The 20740-nt window shown below is 39.6% G+C and overlaps 1 protein-coding gene across 4 annotated transcripts in view; it reads right to left on the bottom strand.

The window, feature by feature from the left end:
• Positions 1–20389, bottom strand: part of LOC119782562 (homer protein homolog 3-like) — a 33857-nt gene extending 13468 nt beyond the window's left edge. For 2 of the 4 annotated variants that reach the window (XM_038283583.1, XM_038283581.1), the window contains exons 1-5: positions 19959–20388; positions 19830–19878; positions 11380–11536; positions 6337–6468; positions 6147–6251 (exon numbers count right to left, since the gene is read on the bottom strand). In XM_038283583.1, coding sequence (XP_038139511.1) covers positions 6147–6251; positions 6337–6468; positions 11380–11536; positions 19830–19852 — 417 coding nt within the window. In that variant the 5' untranslated portion in view covers positions 19853–19878; positions 19959–20388. Of the gene's footprint in view, positions 1–163; positions 173–6146; positions 6252–6336; positions 6469–11379; positions 11537–19829; positions 19879–19958 lie in introns of all 4 variants that reach the window. The other 2 variants (XM_038283582.1, XM_038283580.1) reach the window with 2 other exon arrangements.
• Between the last annotated feature and the right edge of the window lie 351 nt (positions 20390–20740).

Raw genomic sequence — 20740 nt, forward strand, 5'->3', positions numbered from 1 at the left:
ATGGAGCGGAGAATCTCTTAAAAGTGTTAAGGAATCATTTTAAAGCAACATTTGAACTAAATGAAAAAGAAACCATTCAAGATGCAGTTTTTAGCTTAATAATTTAAACATGTACAATTGAATTGTTTCCAACAGTTTCTACACAGAGCATAAATAAACTCACCTGCGAGAACTAGATGAGATCCAGGAAGTGGAAGAAATACAAAAAACAAATTCATTAATAATAAATACACCCTGCTTATTGTCATTAAAATAAAACAGCAGTCAAGTGGCAACCTTAAAGGAATAGTACACCCAAAACATGATTAGCCTTCATTTTCTACTCACCCCCATGCTGAACAACACTCTGGAGTACTTTTTTGATATCTCAAATGCATCTGGAGATCTGGGAGGCTTCTTGCTGTCTGCTGACATTCAAATAATGGAGGTCTATGGTGCCCGAGGCAGAAAGGTCCATAAAAGTCCACAAAAAACGTGTCAATATTCCTCCATACTGCTCGTCCAATGTATTCCAAGTGTCCTGAGTGGGTAGCGTCCATAATTTACTCGAAACAAAGTCATTTAGAATGTTTTTAGAGCATAAACAGTAGTGTATAGGATTTCCTGAAAGCGCGTGCCTGCGGGTTCACGAGTCTACGGAAACCGCGGCAGACCAAACCAGATGAAAGTGCGCATTCAGCTCGGCAAAGAACTCATGCTCTTCCTCAACACTGAAGTCCTCAGACATTTTTCTTTCGTTGTTTCTTTCTTTGCACAGGTAAACAGCACATTTCTTCTTCTACGCTTGCATTATCGGCAGAGCAGACGCTGAATGCGCACTTTCATCTGGTTTGGGCTGCCGCGGTTTCCGTAGACTCGTGAACTTGCAGGCGCGCGCTTTTAGGAAAATCCTATACACTACTGTTTATGCTCTAAAAACATTCTAAATGACTTCGTTTCGAGTAAATTCTGGATGCTACCCACTCAGGACACTTGGAATACATTGGACGAGCAGTATGGAGGAATATTGACACGTTTTTTGTGGACTTTTATGGACCTTTCTGTCTCGGGCGCCATAGACCTCCATTATTTGAATGTCAGCAGACAGCAAGAAGCCTCCCAGATCTCCAGATGCATTTGAGATATCAAAAAAGTACTCCAGAGTGTTGTTCAGCATGGGGGTGAGTAGAAAATGAAGGCTAATTATGTTTTGGGTGTACTATTCCTTTAACATTAAAAATGATCTTTTTATTAATAATTTAAATACATTCAGATGACACAAGTCAGTCTGCAACAGCCTGGAGACCCCCTACAAATATTTATATATATTAGTTCATCATGTATTTAGGAATATAAAGTGAAGTAATTCATTTTTAAATGCATACATGTATTAGTAACAGTATTTTTTTATCATGTAATGAGACTAAATAAGATTAAAATGTAATGGCGCTTCCCACAGTTTAATGGCATATTCAGTATTTGAATTATCTATTAGATGAATAAATAAATGTTACATCAACTTTTATCTATTTGAGGATCTCACAAACATTTCGACCAATGATCTAAAAAAAAAAACCTTTTACACTATATTTAAATATGAAGAGAGACAATTATTTGTATTTGTTTTTGTACATTTTTTATATAGCCTTTCTGTTTATATTTACCATTATAACTTCATGTAACAGGGATTATTTGCATACAATTATTGGATGGTTTATATGCATACAATTGGTCAACAAGCCGAAGCAACGGAGTCAATTGGATGTGGAATTCGGGTTGGTTGCGAAAAAAAGAAAAGTACAAACTCAAGCATAAAAAGTTACAAAAAGATATTTGATTCAAGGAAGGAAAAAACTTGAGTTGTACTTGAAAAACAGTCTGAGTGTTTCCACAGTAGCATCTGGGTTTGTTTAGTTCAGTAATTGTCATAATCTTGGCACCTTAGGTTGGGTTTGACTCTTTTTTTTCTCTCACCTGCTTTGCTCTGCCCTGTGCTCATCAGCTCTAATCAGATCCACCTGTTCCTGCTTCTATTTAAGCCACGTGTTCCTAGCCATTGCTGCAGACTATTTGAGATTCTAACGAGACTAATTTAGCGTACTCTGTTGTGTTTAGTTCTGCCTGTTCCTGACCTGTTTCTTCCCCCCGGACTTCTGGGTTTTGGCCGCCCCTGTTCTGCTCCGTTTGCCTGTCCTGTTTTCCAGACTGTTACCTGGATTCCGCTTGTTGTCAACCTTGGACTCCTGACCACAGCTGGGATTTATTCCTCTGGATCCTTTGGTTCCTCTGGATGTTGTTGTTGCTGCTGCTGGTTGCTGCTCCTCTTCTCTCTTGGATCTCTGGTTCTGGTTTAGTAACAAGCTACGGAGTTCCGCTCCTCTGGACTTCACACCTTCTTCTGGGCTCACACTGATCTTTGCCAGGTGGGTGACTTTCATGCACATTGACCTTCCCCGTTTCAGTTCTGAAGTCACTGACCTGAGTCTCCGTTTCTGCCAGGGAGCCCGCCCATGATGACCAGCAACACGTTGTTTTTTAATAAATGCATGTATCAAACTATTGTGTCTGCTTGAATTCTAGGTCCAACTTTCTAAGTCCTCTGACAGTCATACTGCCAGCAGATGGTGCCACATCCGTAATGAGGTTCTATTTAGGCCCAAGAAGAACTATAAGGAGTATATAGGGTGTCTTTGATTGCAGAGGCTGCAGGACCCCGTCGACCTGGACTGGGTCCTTCTAGGTCCGTGAAAATAAGGAGGCTGGAAGAGTTTTGGCTATGGATTCAAACAGGTCTAGCCTTCTCCGGCTTTCACCGCCCATACGCTATGTTGCCTAGCAACTGTAACAGTTGACACACTAAGCAGACAAAGATTGGATAACGGACTTCTCACTACTGTTCTGGGTGCTTATAACATTTTCACGGCACTTCAGTAGCAGTACCATCATCTCTAATATCAGATTTAAAGTCCCCACACTGCAGAGCTATTAGAACCTGAGCTTAAATGTCAAATCATCTATTTACTCAGAGACGGATAAAACCTTTTAATAAACCAAACATTACCCCCCCAATCTGGCTCAATCATTTAAAACAACATTAATTTCAGATGGAGTTATTCACATATTTGTATTATATTAAACTGCAATTATAAATGTAAATCCCTTTATTGTCCTACATTGGGGAAATTCACTGTCTACATTTGACCCATCCCCTTAGGGAGTAGTGAGGTGCCATCGTGTGGCACCTGGGGAGCAGTGTGGGTTTAAGGATTATGGTCAGGAGCCCAGAGTGGAGCCTGTGGGGATTGAACCTGGTCTTTGCAACCTTCTCATAACACCAGCGTACTGCTCTAACCACTAGGCAAACACTCCTCCATAATATTCACCACTGTTCGGCACCATTTACCTTTTTCCTCTGAGCACAGATCAGCTGGCTTGCTTGGACTAGCAATGAATCACAAGATACCCAAGGCTACGTAGGAAACACCGGACCCGTCCTTCAAAACAGGCCTAAAGAATGCTACGTTTGTCGGCCGCATAACGAGTCTTCCAATCCGAACAGGCCCCAGCGCTGCGCTATGACATAATCGAACAACCAATCTGTCCTTCAGAGGACACAGCCAATTAATTCGAACTCCGCACTAGCCTTACTTTATCATAATCAAATGGATATTGGTCTTTTTGGCAAATAATGTGACTATATGAGCAATGGAGCATAAAGCTAAAGCTTGCTTCTGATATAAAAAGATGATGGGGTGGGGGGTGGGGGTTTGTTTTTAAATACAAACTGCTGGAATTAAACAGAAATACCTAATTTGAAAATATATTAATATAATTTAAAAAATCAATACTTGAATAATTCATTTATGAAATACTATGAAATATAATAATTATAATGAGCTGACAATTTTATATACCGTAATTTTCAGACTATAAGCCGCAACTTTTTCCCAATTTTTCGACCTTGCGGCTTATCAATGGGCTTTTACAGCTAACGGCCACTAGCGTAACACCTAAATCTATGGATTTTACCGTCCACCATGTTGACGTCACATTTGCTTTAACACACAAGTACGGTAGCCGCGCGCGGGGGAATGCGGAGGTCCTCCGGAAGCAGACTTCTACCGCGAGTGGTACGAGACAGAACGACAGCGAGAAAGACGGACATTAAACATAAAAGACCTGCGGCTTATAGTCCGGTACGGCTAATAGCCCGAAAATTACGGTACATTCAGTTATTTTACAGCTTTATAGTTACAATAACTATTTATGTATTATTTATTCAAGTAGATATTTAGTTTTCCAATTACATTTATTTACTTAATTTTGAACACTTTGGGTTCCTTAAAAAAATGTCTCTTTGGATTGTAAGGGTTTAAGACCTCAGCTCTGCTCTAGATAATGGATACTAGAGTAAACCCCAAACCATACCTTCGTCAAAGATGCCCAATATGGGAATCAGTGAATATGTGAAGAGCCAAAGTTTTATGCTTTTTGTGTCCAAAATAACATGACCCTCTGAAACCTTGACAACATACACTATATTGCCAAAAGTATTTGCTCACCTGCCTTGACTCACATATGAGCTTAAGTGACATCCCGTTCCTAATCCATAGGGTTCAATATGACGTCGGTCCACCCTTTGCAGCTAGAACAGCTTCAACTCTTCTGGGAAGGCTGTCCACAAGGTTTAGGAGTGTGTTTATGGGAATTTTTGACCATTCTTCCAGAAGCGCATTTGTGAGGTCGCACACTGATGTTGGACGAGAAGGCCTGGCTCTCAGTCTCCGCTCTAATTCATCCCAAAGGTGTTCTATCGGGTTGAGGTCAGGACTCTGTGCAGGCCAGTCAAGTTCATCCACACCAGACTCTGTCATCCATGTCTTTATGGACCTTGCTTTGTGCACTGGTGCACAGTCATGTTGGAAGAGGAAGGGGCCAGCTCCAAACTGTTCCCACAAAGTTGGGAGCATGGAATTGTCCAAAATGTCTTGGTATGCTGAAGCATTCAGAGTTCCTTTCACTGGAACTAAGGGGCCAAGCCCAGCTCCTGAAAAACAACCCCACACCATAATCCCCCCTCCACCAAACTTTACACTTGGCACAATGCAGTCAGACAAGTACCGTTCTCCTGGCAACCGCCAAACCCAGACCCGTCCATCAGATTGCCAGATGGAGAAGCGCGATTCGTCACTCCAGAGAACACGTCTCCACTGCTCTAGAGTCCAGTGGCGGCGTGCTTTACACCACCGCATCCGACGCTTTGCATTGCACTTGGTGATGTATGGCTTGGATGCAGCTGCTCGACCATGGAAACCCATTCCATGAAGCTCTCTGCGCACTGTTCTTGAGCTAATCTGAAGGCCACATGAAGTTTGGAGGTCTGTAGTGATTGACTCTGCAGAAAGTTGGCGACCTCTTCGCACTATGCGCGTCAGCATCCGCTGACCCCGCTCCGTCAGTTTACGTGGCCTACCACTTCGTGGCTGAGTTGCTGTCGTTCCCAAACACTTCCATTTTCTTATAATACAGCTGACAGTTGACTGTGGAATATTTAGGAGCGAGGAAATTTCACGACTGGATTTGTTGCACAGGTGGCATCCTATCACAGTTCCACGCTGGAATTCACTGAGCTCCTGAGAGCGACCCATTCTTTCACAAATGTTTGTAAAAACAGTCTGCATGCCTAGGTGCTTGAATTTATACACCTGTGGCCATGGAAGTGATTGGAACACCTGATTCCAATAATTTGGATGGGTGAGCAAATACTTTTGGCAATATAGTGTATGTAGGTGCCCTCATTTATTGAATCTATTTATACTATTACCTAAGCAATTAGTGGTCTATAAATCTCTTTATCAAAAGTCGGATGTAACCAACCTTTTCTTTGGTGGTTTTACTCATGGGCAGTTGCAAATGTGGTGTCGTACTGAGCAGCAGACGATAATTTTAACATCGTCCTAGTTTTCCTCACTCTGGCTTCCCTTTGAGGCCAGTGACCCAGCTTATTTTTCTTTAGTTGTTTCTTTTTTCTTTCAGTTCTTTCTCCATCCATCCTTTGGTACAATTACAGAAGGCTTGTGCACAATCCGAATCCGGATAGATCAGAGGAGATTTAATGCTCTCATACCTTTTGCATTCTTATGTTTTTGTTAAAGGGCAGCACTCACCTGAGGAGCAGCGATTGTTAGTGCAGTGTTGGCTAGTTCTTTGTCCTGAGATTTCTCCCGAGCCAGACGAGCAGCATCTTTAACCTCTTTGAACTTCTCTGAAAACTATTTAAAAAAAAGCCCAAAACTATAAATGGTGAAATATCTCAAGAAGAAGACAGGCCAGTCTTTCTTTTCTTGTTTAGTTTACCTGATGCAGCTGCTGTTCAGTAGCAAAACCCAGTCCATAGACAGTGTTTGCTCTGCTGTCAGCCCACTGACCAAACTTCTGAGATGTCTTAGTGAATGTCATGCTTGGTGTAACGGTGCAGTTGATAATTGCCTGTGGATGTAGAGGTAATATAAATGAATAACCTGAAACGCCAATAACAAAATAGAAAAATACTAAGGGTGAATCGTTCCTTATGTTCCTAACAGAGCACTTCGCTCTCAATCTACAGGTTTACTAGTGGATCCTAGAATTTCTAAAAGTAGAATGGGAGGCAGATCTTTTAGTTATCAGGCTCCTCTCCTGTGGAACCAGTTTTAGTCCGTGAGGCAGACACCCTGTCTACTTTTAAGGCTAGGCTTAAAACTTTCCTTTTTGATAAAGCTTATAGTTAGAGTGGCTCAGGTTATCCTGAGCTATCTCTATAGTTATGCTGCTATAGGCTTAGACTGCTGGAGGACATAGGGACCCCTTTTTCATCATTCTGCTTCATTCTATCTCTATTCTTCAACTCTGCAGAACCTGTTAGTTCAATCTCTAACCTTCTGCTCTCTCTGCTTTTTCTCATAGTAGCTTCATCTGGTCTGTTCCTGTTTGGCTGTGACTACATCCTGGAGAGAAATATCAGCTGTGCTGCTTCCATCAACACCTTTTTTATAGATGTTGGAGATCGGCCTGTTTTCCAGTATAGTCCTGTTTCTCTGACTGTAACTAACTGGATGTGCTCTCTTCATCCTCTGACATGGGAGCTGGCTCGGAGCTTGTCTGCCTGGCTGTGTGTTTCCTGGACGGGGCCGCCTTTTGCAGCTGCTTTTTTTATCTCTGCTTCTGTCTCCTTGAACCCCATACGGCCTCAGCAGATGGCCGCTCACACTGAGCCTGGTTCTCTCCACTGTCGCTACAAGCATGCTTAGTGTGAGTGATTGCATTCGACTCAATTAGTCAATGAAATCAACTGGTTTTCCTTAGATAGAAAACTTTGAATCAATTTGGCTGCATGATCTGGTGAACTGTAAAGTGCATTGAGATGACGTGTTGTGAATTGGCGCTATAGAAATAAACTGATTTGAATTCAATCGAATCGTATATTAATAACACGTTCATGTGCAATGATTCTAATTTGGTACTGAGCAGCACTGTAAGTTGTAAATACTGCTGATTGTATATACTGAGAAATGCAGCAGTATACGCTGTGGGACGGTTTATATGCTGGCTGAGGCACTAAGAGATGATTATCATAGAGAGATCACTAAAGTTTGTTGAAGTTTTGTGTTTTGGATTGAAGCTAACGTTTGTGTCTGAAGGCTTTTTAAATCAAAACTATTTGTGCTTTGCAGAGAAGTTGCAGATAAAGTTACATTATAGGCAACTTCAAATTCACACTTGCAAAGCACAAATAGTTTTGATTTAAAAAGCCTTCAGACACAAACATTAGCTTCAATCCAAAACAATTAAGTCATAATAATAATAATTGAACTCTATTAATCTCAGACTAGAGTAATTAACTCTATGCATTTAACCCATGTCCTTGCGGAGCAGTGGGCTGCCATTGTATGGCGCCCGGGGAGCGGTGTGCGGTTAAGGGTATTGCTCAGGGACCCAGAGGGGCAGTCTGTGTGGTTCAAACCAGGTACCTGCAAATTCTAAGAGCACAAGCGCACTGTTCTTACACTAGGCCAACACTTCCCTAAACAAGACGTCCTTGGATGGGCTTGAACCGCTAACCTTTCAGTTAACAGCCAAACATGCTAACCGATTGCATCACAGAGACTACGTAATTAATGTCCAGCTCTTACGTTTGCGGCTTTGTCATAGACAGTTGGCATCGATTCACTCTTTGATTCAAGGTCTGTGGAAAAGCAGGCTTTGAAATCAATCCTCTTTCAAATTCTCAGCACACCGAAGCAAAACCTCTAGAAGTTTTGCAGGTAGATTTCCATCAAAATTAAAATCAATCCACTGAGACTTAGGCCCCGTCCACACGAAGTCAAAACAAACACGAAACGCTAATATTTTCCAGAACGTTTGTCGTAAAGACGGAGACGTAAAATAAATGTGATCGTCCACACAAATGCATGAAAACGCTGCAAAATGTATGCCAGGCCTGTAAGTGGCGCTGTGGTGCCAAAGCAAAAATAGGCGACGAAATGTTGGCCATGCGCACTAATATTTATACATGGTTGCCCTGCGGGTCCATTTTCGTGGTTCAGTCAAATTCAGGTGCTGAACTATGTCGTCGATATTGCTCTGTTCTTCCTGGAGATATTCCAGAAGAAGAAGATTCTGTTGTAAGCCCGACAGCAGGGTGAGTAGCATGAGCAGGCAACCATTCAACACAGTACGGCGCCATTGTTGTTGTGATACTGTCGCGCATGCGTGTTTAGAGGCGACGCTATGACGCATGCGTGTAAGAAAAAAAAATGCGGTTAGAGCTTAAGGATGGAAACGCGAAAACGGCGTTTCAGAATCTTCCCACTCTGAAGGCTGAATAAAAAAAAGATCGTTTACAGACCCCCGAAACGCCGGCTTCGTATGGATGAGAGGCTGGTTTGGTGAAATATTTGTGCGTTTAGGCCAGGGTTTGACTTTGTGTGGACGGGGCCTTAAAGGAACACCCAAAACATGATTAGCCTTCATTTTCTACTCACCCTCATGCTGAACAACACTCTGGAGTACTTTTTTGATATCTCAAATGCATCTGGAGATCTGGGAGGCTTCTTGCTGTCTGCTGACATTCAAATAATGGAGGTCTATGGCGCCCGAGGCAGAAAGGTCCATAAAAGTCCACAAAAAACGTGTCAATATTCCTCCATACTGCTCGTCCAATGTATTCCAAGTGTCCTGAGTTGGTAGCGTCCATAATTTACTCGAAACAAAGTCATTTAGAATGTTTTTAGAGCGTAAACAGTAGTGGATAGGATTTTTTGTGGACTTTTATGGACCTTTCTGCCTCGGGCACCATAGACCTCCATTATTTGAATGTCAGCAGACAGCAAGAAGCCTCCCAGATCTCCAGATGCATTTGAGATATCAAGAAAGTACTCCAGAGTGTTGTTCAGCATGGGGGTGAGTAGAAAATGAAGGCTAATCATGTTTTGGGCGTACTATTCCTTTAAGGGCCTGGATGGAGGCAGTAAAAGAGACGATGCAGTCATTAACAGAGCCGCCGCGGTGCTCGGCTCTTAACTTAGCCCATGTCTGTTTGAATGCTCCATGTCGGTGAGCAGAGCTCCTGCTAGAGGGAGGGCTCAGATAGCCGGGGGAGTAGTTATTTCCCCACATTACCTCATTAAGGGCATGATTTTCACCAGAACTTTTATAGCACGCATGAATTAAGAGGTGGTGCAAGGCAGTGAGAGAGGAGAATGTTTTATTTTATTTATTTGTGTACCTCATGCACAGGCTTCAATACACATACGACGTACAAATCGTTTATAAAGTGAACTCTGGATAACACGGGACCTTTAAGTTCTTAGGAAAACTTACAACATATTTCGGCTAACATGTTCCACCAGTCGTGGATCCTTTAACAGGGTTCCTACAGCATAAGGAAAGTTAAATATAAGACCTTTTAAGACTTTTTAATGCCACTTGAAATAAAAATTTAAAACCAAAGCACAAAGAACAAAACAAATCAGTTTTAAAGCCACAACATAACCAGTGCCAAATCTTTTTTACAGCTATTTTTCTTTGTATCGTTTTTAGTATGTTTGATTTGGTGATAAGTGGAGGCGTTGCAGAGAAATACCGGCTGTTTCTCGGTAACTCCATTTTGACGCTTTGTGTTTCGTGCTTCGCATGTGCGACTCCACTGCCTTAATTCCCATCGTTCTGAGCTTGAATGACTTCTTGCACTAAATCCACTGAGCCTCATGTATGTTCCCTGGTTTTAGCCATGGAGAAAACTCTTGGCTGGAGACAATTTTGGTTACATTTACACTTGCTCATATTTTCCAGACAAAAAGTTAATGGTGCATCTCCCAAATGTCCCGGCAGCAACAACGCTATTGGTTCGGCTATCGGGACTGTAGGAGCCATTTATCCTTTGGTGTTTGTTGCCACCAGGGGGCGTATTTAATTTTGAGTTCGGAGTGTCTTATGGCGGATGGGTTATTTAAGGTCAACCATCAATTCTGTTCGGGTGTTGTTAATAGGCTGAGGCAAACAGTTTTCTACTGTGCTTGGTTTGGATTTATGGCGAATTTATGTGGATCTTAAGGGAAACATTAAGACAATGGACATTGTACTGAAAATAAATGACTTTATTTTATGTCAAACGGAAGATCGGCATTCTGAATATTAATTGAGCGCACGTAAAACCAATGCCTTCCAACAACAACCACCAGTAGCCTAAAATATAGGATTTTAGCCGCTACAGGGACGGAACCAATAATGGCGAGCCGTTATTTTTTTTAAATAAAAAAAAAATGTCAATTATGTTTTGTTCAGATTACAAAAATAAATCGTAATAAAAATTATCCTATTTATGATGTTTTAAAAATTAAGACCTACGAAAGACTGATTTAAGACATTTTAAAACCAATTAAGGCCATAGTTTTATTTTGAAGAATTCAATTCCTTTCAAGACTTTTTAAGGACCCCTGTTTAACGTCACAATCCTGAATCTAATTTAAAGTGGAAGACCTTTGTTTTTTTCTTTTCTTACCCCTCCAAGAAATTATTATGTCAAATCTAAACTCTGCATTTGAGCTGTGACACGTTTGGCACAACATGCTGGACAGAGCAACACTGAAGATTACTGTGGAAACCGACATGAGTGTTGGCCGCTGATCATTATCCCACGCTGCCCTCTCTGTGAGGCAGAAATATGGGTCATAGTAGGTGCTAAGAAGCCCCCTTCCCCCAGGCCTTGATGTGGCCTCCTCCTCATAATCCAAATCCCTGAAGAAAAGGGAATGTTGAAGCATATCTGCTGAGAAGCCACCCATGCCCCCACAAGAAACCTCTTAAATCCAGTTTACACCTCATTATGGGAATGGTGAAAGTTGTTTTTTTAGTACTTACTTTGGTTCCACCCACACTAATGATACGGTAGACATTGCGGTTGGCATCATAGAAGAAGGACACGGTGACGGCGTGCTTGCTCGCAGGTATCCAGTTCCTCTTGGTGGTGGGATCGATCTGGAAAACATGGGCGCGAGTGCTGAATATCGGCTGCTCCCTGGAGAGAGAACGACAAAAAGGATTCTAAAAAACTGGAAGCTTTGCTAACCCTTGGGAAAAGCTTAGAAAAATAAAATGAAACCCACAGCATGCCGTGTTGGTAAGAAAAGTTATACAGTTAGAGAGAGCAGAGAGCTCAGGATATCCGAGGTCATTTTACCTCATTTAATCAGCTGATTTTTCCCATTTTGTTGGAGATATTATGATTTCTGTTGTTTTTATCATTTTATTCATTTATATTGCTTTTAATCATTTATATGTTCTATATGTTACTCTCATCATTGGAAATAGTGTTTGAAGGCCATAAGACGGTCAAATGTTTTGTAAGAATGCTTTCCTGTTTTTCATTTGAGAAGCACAGAAGTGAAAAGTTCATAACCCCGACACCTTGTGTAAAGCGTATACTTCAACCAGGCAATTTCCCTATCTTAAAAGTTCATGTTATGTCTAAGAGATTGCGTAATCGAAACTAACGCTGTTTATTGTAATGTATTGACTGCTCAATAAAAAGCCTGGCAAGTGTTGAGCCAAGCGGAGATGCAGAGATTGATACTGTTCTCCCCTTTGCAAAGCATTTCAGGAAAAATCTTACACTGTCTTTGTTTCATTTGTTATAGGTTAAAGTTGGGGAAACTTAACAACCCTAACACATTTACTGCTTTTATTTTCAGCTTAAAAACGTAAAGAAGATGTTCATCACTTTTACCATGATTGATAATCTCTGGGGTTTATCAATTCATGGCATTTGTTCCTTATTTTTATTTGTAAACTCAAAACAAAAAGGACTTTTTTGGTCAAGAAAATTGAAAAAGTCATAAAAGCAGCAGCGTTAAAGATGTTCTTCATCCATCTTTGTTGAGTTTAAATGTAAAATTACTCAAACCAGGACACTTCTGTATAGCACAGTTTGAGTGATTGGGCGTCTCCCAGCAGAACTAGATTATTTCTGCCTGTCAGTGTGCATTTATAGCTGATCCTATTAGTGACAGTTATCCAAAAATATTGTCAGTAGATTAGTCATCTTAAACTCAGAAGTTCCTAGTTTGATTCCTGCTTCATTCTGTCGTATATCAATGTAATCTCATTACAATCAGAACTTTTCTAGACAGACTTTTTTTTATTAAATCAACATAAATCACAGCACAGGATACATTTACACTGTTATGGCTAATTTATACTTCTAACGCATAGTCTCTGCAACCGTAAAATCTGTCTCTGTGCACGACCACGACCCCAGCGCAGAGGTTCTGCAACCATCATCACGCACCTCAAAAAAATCCTGACTACACATCCGATGGTCGCAAACCCACGCAGACCTCAAGCGGAAGTGCGCAGACAAAAAGCAGCTGTGAGTGGTCCTTGGTATGCCTTTCCAGCTGTCTGTGTGGTCGTCCTTCTCGATTCGCTGCCGGGGCGCGCCATTTTTAAAAAGAGAGGAGTAATAACACCAATGGATAATCACGACGAAAGGTTGATCAAGGAGGTTCAGAAGTACAACCACTCGTACGATGCAGATGTTGCAGAAGCATACCAGCAAAACTGGTTCGCGACCAGACCCGAGCGACATTTGATGTGTGCGGTTGCAGAAGTATAATCTGCCCTTAAATGTACCGACCTAAAAGCCTCCCTCCCCTCACCCCCTCACACTCATTCACATTCACCCACATTGGATGAATTCGTTCATCCACAAATTACCTTTTGCAGAGTAAACATTTGAGAACTTCCTATCTGTTTTATGTTTTCTGGCTTTATTATCAGTTTCAACATTCATTTAACTTTTTAAAGTTAAAAGTGCTGAATAAATGTTTTGAAGAAATGAATACCAAGTGAGAATCTACTTTTGGCTTTAAAAATAAACCTTTTACCGAGTACAATGATTAAATTAACTAAATTCTCGTAATATTACAACTAGTGTTGCGCCAATGCCATTTTTTGGCCCCGATACCGAAACCCGATACCTGGCTGTGCAGTATCGGCGATACCATAATAATGTAAAATTATTGCCATCATGGCTTTGTCAAGCTGCTGCCTACCTTTGTGAAGCTAAAAAATCTAATACAAAGTGAATCCAGTAGAACTTTTTATTGCCTACCAGGAATGGGGTACAATAGTTGAATAAACTTATGGTACTCGCCGATACCGATACCACCATTTTACGGTTTATCGGGGCCCCGTCCGATACTGGTATTGGTATAACACTAATTACAACTTTATTCTCATAAAATTACGACTTATTTTCTCTTCTAGACATAGCTATGGGCTCAACTTTTACTGTGAGAAAGTATATGTGATCTCTTTCATCCTAGACAAAGGCAGCCAGGAAGCTAGATTGCTGTTAGCTTTTCTAGCATAGGAAGAGCTTATGGATCGGTGCTTCTATGTTCCTCAGCTCAACCAAATTTTAATTAAATTTTATGCCCTTCATTTCTGTCAATTCTATCTATATTGTTCCAATCAACAGTCCAGATAATCAGATCATTCACTCAACTATTATAAACTCATTGCAGCTTGGTCAGTGCTTTTTAGTCTCATATTGGTATTCATTGAGATTTTTTTTAAGTAATATAATAAATTTGTATTAATTATTATTTATTATTTCAGTTGTTTGCAATTATTAACCCAGGAGATTGCGATTATTTCAATTGTCGCACGGACCTACAGCTCACAATGTACGAAAAAACCGCGTGGTTTTATCGTACAGTCTGAGTTTACAACTGTATGATGTATGATGACATTAACGTAATATTAAAACTTTATTCTCGTAAAATTAAAACTTAATTCTCGTAATATTACGACTTTATTCTTGTAATTTAACGACTTTATTCTCGTAATTTTACGACTTTATTCACGTAATTTTATGACTTTATTCACGTAATTTTACGTCTTTATTCTTGTCATTTTATGACTTTATTCTCGTAATTTTACGACTTTATTCTTGTCATTTTATGACTTTATTCTCGTAATTTTACGACTTTATTAATGTAATTTTACGTCTTTATTGTCATTTTATGACTTTATTCTCGTAATTTTACGACTTTATTCTTGTAATTTTACGACTTTATTCTTGTAATGTAACGACTTATTTCTCGTAATTTTACGACTTTATTCACGTAATTTTACTTCTTTATTCTTGTCATTTTATGACTTTATTCTCGTAATTTTACGACTTTATTCTTTTAATGTAACAACTTTATTCTCATAATTTTACGACTTTATTCTCGTAATTTTACGACTTTATTCTCGTAATTTTACGACTTTATTCACGTAATTTTACGTCTTTATTCTTGTCATTTTATGACTTTATTCTCGTAATGTTAGGATTTTTTTCTCGAAATAGAAAAAACAATTTTTTGCTTGGCCCTAATACTCCAATGTCACAAATAATAATGAAAAAAAAAACTTAAATTCAGAATCAAAGTCCGTACATATTTCCATTTCCTCACCATCACATTCCCCTACCCAGTGATCAAATGTGCGAGTCACACCACAGATCAATAAATAAATTAAACTAATTGTGAGGAATTCAGATGAGTTGCTAGAAACATTTTAAAACCACAGAACCGCCCGTGAGTAATGGTGGGTGAAGAATGATTTAACTATTGTGGAGACCTTAGAAATGGCAGAATTAGAAGGGACTGCATTTTCAGGAATTATTAATGTTTCCTTACCCAGTATCTAAAATATATTAATCTCACATATATACATATATAAATAATTTACAAGGTCAAATTCTGCAGTTAGTCAATGAAAAAATGTTTTTAAACCTGTCAAATGCTAGGAAACAACTTAAAGAAATACGTTTTAGCCCAAACACGACCATTCTTGTCCATATTAAACCTTTTATTATTAATTCCTGTTGTTAAACGCTCTGATTCCAGTCAACACTTGCCAGTGCGAGTTGCTATTAAACACAAACACCAATTATTTGAAATTCTGCCTGAAACCGCTTTTAGAAACAAAGTTATTCTGTGAATTAATAAATAAATATGACATATCAAAGTGAGGGATAACCGCAGTGTTGCCTGAATGTCCTTGTTTATCAGATGCTTAAGGATATTAATAGTTCCTTTTATTTACAGTGGCTAACAAATCCTTTTATCTTACTTTCCAGCTCATATACCAGCACCTCCGGTTAAAGGGATAGTTCGGTATTTTTGACATGAATCTGTATGGCATCCCCATCACCAGTGGCATGCAATCACACTGACTTACCCCTGGCAGCGTCCTGTGAGCAGAGTTATCGTCCAGTTTTGGTCAAGCCGAAAGTAGTCCGGCAGGTTTTTAGGACCAGCGAAATAAAACTTTTCTCTTCCCAAAACATTATGTGTTCAAAAGAGTGATATTTTTGCATCCCAAAAACATTGTAGTGGAAAAAGTCACACGTCGTTATCAATTGGTCCTATTTTCTCTCTGTTCGTATCACTGCGCGCCGTCATTCAGACAGCGAGCTCAACAACAGCCAGATGCATGTCTCCCTCCGCCTAGCTCCTAGCTGGGCGGACCGAAACAAAGATTTGAGAGAGAAGAGAAAATATTTTAGAGAGAGTGCATGTTTGGAGTGTGAGCATTATAAGTTTTGAGTGCAAGAAGATGAAATTCTTTTTCTCAAATTGAAATGATGTGCTCTTGCATTATGGCAGGATAAGTCTCCCATATGTGCCACTAAGATACTCTAATTAGAGAGCAGTAGTGAAACTTCGATATTGTATTTTCATGGCCTAGTTTACCTGACAGGATGTTTACATAAATCTGTTTTTAGGCTTTGCACATATAAGATTTTTTAGGTATGGAGGAACAGCTCTACCGTATATAAAATAAATAAATAAATGCTCAATAAATAAATAAGCATTCAATTAATTACCCCCAAAAATACAATGAATAAATATGTAGGTAGAAATTAAATTATATGGTGAGACATAAATATATGTATCACTTAATTAGCTTCTTTATTTTTTCACCTTTTTTGTAAACAGTTTCATTTGTTGCTTGAATCGACTGTTTAATTGAGGTCTGAAGAAGTTTTCTCTAAGGGAGACCCTAAAGAAATAAGATGCCTTTTGTAGGGTTTTGTTTTCCCTAGAGATGTCCATTGAATGCAAACTCATAGCCATGTCTCCATGTGTAGAACACTACACAGTACCTTTAATTTGGTTCTAATAACAGCAGATTGTTTACTAGTTTGTCTACTAGTAATTAATTCAGTTTTTATTTTAATATGCTGATCATAAAGCAATGTTTACACTGTGTTATGTCATTGGCTGATCTTTAATAAATGTTTTAACCAGTGCATCAGACTCATTTTGAATTGATATTAGGTTGGTACAACGTTAAGTAGCTTCTGATGTAGTTAAGCTACTTTTAACACATTAGTGTAGCTTAGCTTGCTATAATTCTTTAGGTGGTAGCTTTGGTGTAGTGAAGCTTAATTTATTGTTGAGTAACTGATAGCTTAGCTCACTACACTGGACAAGTAGCTTGCCCAACACTGTAAGATACAGCTGTGATCTATCAAGGAAAATGTCTTGGTTTGATGTGTGCATGGTTTCACAAATCTAATTTTTTTTTGCATACTTTCACCTTTGGGGTTTGCAGACATTTTAAGTATGGATCCCACGCAATCCTTGATAAATGAGACCCTTAGTCCGAGCTTTAGACTAGGCCGCTCCCAGATCTTAACTTGCTGGTGTGGTTTAGATCATTATCCTCCTGCAGAACTTGCTTTCAGCCTGAGGTCACCAGCAGATGGAATTCCTGGTTCCATTTAACACAGCAGGTCTTTCATGCACCAAAACATCCCAGAATTTCAAACTACCAACCGCTATATTTTACTGTTGGTATGTTTACTTGAGCTGTGAAATGGGACATACACGCTCTAAAAAGTTCCACCTCATGTCTCATTGTCAAAGAAATAGAATTGTACAGATGTGTTTTGGAAAAAAATGAAATATGACTTTGTTTTTTGTTTGTTGTTGTTTTTTCCTCTTGGATTTCTGCCATGTTTCCATTTTTGCCCCATTACTCTGTGTGGGCATTAAGTGAAGTTCTTTGGATGATGTGGTGGGATCTTTGATACTTCTTAAATACATCATTGTCGCACTCTTGGGTTAATTTTGTGCAGCCAACCGCTCTTGGGAAGGTTTCACACAATTCCATTTCATCAACTTTTCTGGATAATGCCTCTCACTGAGCTTTGCTGGAGTTCTGACGCTTTAGAATAGGCCTTGCAGCTCTTATTACTTTCCTCCTCATTCCTTTCTGATTTTTTTTTTTGGATCATGGCATGTCTGGCTTTAGAGGTTATTTTGGTTTATTTCTCTTTGTCAAGTCATAATTAGGTGATTTCTTCATTAAAAACATGTGCTATTTCAATCAGGCCTGGGTGTGGCTAGAGAAAGTGAATAAAAAAAAAGTGATAAAACAAGTAAGTCAGGGCTCGATGTTAACAATCGCCCGATTGCCCGGGGCAAGTAGTTTTTATTGTTGGGAGAGGCAGGCAAGTGTAATGATCGCAAAACAAAATTATTTATCACTCAAAATTACTTTGAAATCACCGACATTCGCTGAAAACGACCCACAAGCGTTAGCGGCGCCATTTTTGTTGTTTTGTACACATTCTCGCGTGATTTGAAAAAGCCGCATGATTTTCCGCCAGATGGTGTGGTTTTTGTCCACCTAGCGTTTAATTTTGATGTAGTTACCAAAACGACAAACAAGCTAGCAAGCGCTATCATATGGCAGTCTTCCGTACAGTGATGCAGGTCATACATTAAAAATGTTCATTACATTTTTTTCTCTTAGACATTGGAGAGGTGCATTTAAATGTTATAGAGCTAAACATGTTAGATTGGTGACCTGTTATGTTATTATTATTGTCTTGTTGCTGCATTTATTTTGTCAGGGAAAACTAATCCTGAGTCAGTTAAAAGTCAGGGAATTTTGAAATTATGTAAGACTGCGGAAACCCTGAATAAAATAACTATGTATAATGATTCTCTAGAAAAGTCACATTATATTAATAGTATTATCTTGTATCAACAGACCGTGACTCTAAAATAAAAGTTATTAATTTATGACATTGACTTCTGTCTTGTGATTTATCTTAAGTTTTTAACCTGTCAAGTTTTTTTTTGATTTTTAACATTACAATTTATATTTTTCCAAGCAGACAACAGTTTAAAGCAAAGTTTAGTTTGAAAAGAATGTGCAGGAAGGATTGAAAAGCATGTTAACACGGTAATGTAGGCTTGAGTTCATTATCTGACGCATACAGATACACACCAGGAACCTGGAAACTTAAAAAATACAGAATTACAAAAAACATTTAAAAAACAAACATGTTTCACTGATATATATATACAAAAATGAATATTAGGAACTATATTTATCAAACATTATACTGGGCAAGTAAAAATTGTTTCTGGGTAACTGAAATGTGAAAGTCACTTGCCCAAAGGGCAAGAAGCCTCCCAGATCTCCAGATGCATTTGAGATATCAAAAAAGTACTCCAGAGTGTTGTTCAGCATGGGGGTGAGTAGAAAATGAAGGCTAATCATGTTTTGGGTGTACTATTCCTTTAAGTGGCAGTGGGAACAGCTCACTGACTCGAGTCTAACCGGGTCAAACGACTCGACAAGTGACCCCTGTTAAAAAGGCCTCGGCTCCGATCAACATGCTGTGGGAAAACCAGAGCAGGGTTGACCCGCTAATCTACGTAATACCATTGAACGCAACGTACAGAAGTCAACACACTGCGCCAGTTGTGTCTGATCTAACAAGCAGAAACAACTTTGTTTACATTCGATCTAATGATAGGGATTCAGAGGGACAAAGGAATGGAACAATAAATCACACTGACTGTGTTCTGCTGGAGATTTCTTCCTGTTAAAAGGGAGGTTTTCCTCTCCACTGTCGCTACAAGCATGCTTAGTGTGAGGGATTGCATTCCAATCAATGAGTGGATGCAATCAACCCGTTTTCCTTAGATGTTTGAATTGTAAAGTGACTTGAGATGACATGTGTTTAGAAATAAACTGAATTAATTTGATACTTTTTGTTTCATTTAGAAAAAGTTAAAAAAGTATCCTATAGTCGATTCTGATCAGGAATATCCTTAAGATTATGGGATTAGAAAAGAGAAAACCATGTAGACTAATGTCAGACTAATTATATCTGAATAAAGGGAGTGTTGGAAGTATTTTGTTGTTTAGGTATTATATCACAGAGGGAGAAAAAATTAGAGTCAAAAGATACCAAAGAATCGGGTCACTGATCCAAGGACTTCTTTTTTTACCTTTCTCTGTGGTGAGGAAACATCTTAGAAGGTGACCGGAACTCCTTTGCTGGAATAACAGAACAGATGAGATTTAGAACCGAGGAAAGGAGCAGACTATTTTAACTGTCCTCCTCCATCTAAACTTACCCCATTTCCTTTGGTAAACCTTGTTGAATGTTATTAAATAACTAAAGCCGGCCGCTGTCTCGGTAGGTCTCCGTTTTTCCCTCCAAACCAGCAGATAACTTTAATCCCGCTTTATTCTCGGCGCTGCTCCCAGTCCGCCTCTCAGGAGGCAGCAGCTGACCTCAGTGACGAACCAGGACCGGATCAGCCGTCAGGTCAAACAACACGCATCCGCTCCTGTTTTTCCCTCTTTTTTCTGATTCCTCGCTGGAAGCTGGAGCTCTCAGGGTTCCTGCAGTTTCCCAGCGCTTCTCTCAGCCCGGCGGTGGAGCAGCATGCGGCCGTCAGCGAGCAGAGAGCCGATCCAGCTGCATGTGGCAGGCGGTGAGGTGAAGCACGAAAGTGTGTCACCCTGCCTGCCTGCAGCCGGGCGCAGCGCGCCCCCGGTGCGCGCGCGCTAGGCTGAAGGTTTTAACGGGTGACCGATGCGGCGCGCGGGGAAAAGTCACGCCTTCATAAAAATAAAAAAATATCCACTGCAGCCCAACTCCTCCTCTGGAAATAATTAGTTCATTCAAAGCAATAAACCAAATAAATTTAATATGATACAAACAGATTAAAATGCAGCAAAAACAAAACTGGCAGAAATATGACAGAAAAAAAAAAAAAATTCTAGGAAAAATAAAATAAAAAATACACTAAATTCAAAAGGTGATTTTTTTTTAACATTTATTGCCTTTTCATCACTGACTTACTTAACTGTACTTTTAGAGATTTTTTATTTGTTTAATTTTAATTTTTTG

The sequence above is a fragment of the Cyprinodon tularosa genome, unplaced genomic scaffold, assembly GCF_016077235.1.
Source record: "Cyprinodon tularosa strain WSP-4 unplaced genomic scaffold, ASM1607723v1 ctg195, whole genome shotgun sequence".
In the NCBI taxonomy this organism is placed as follows: domain Eukaryota; kingdom Metazoa; phylum Chordata; class Actinopteri; order Cyprinodontiformes; family Cyprinodontidae; genus Cyprinodon; species Cyprinodon tularosa.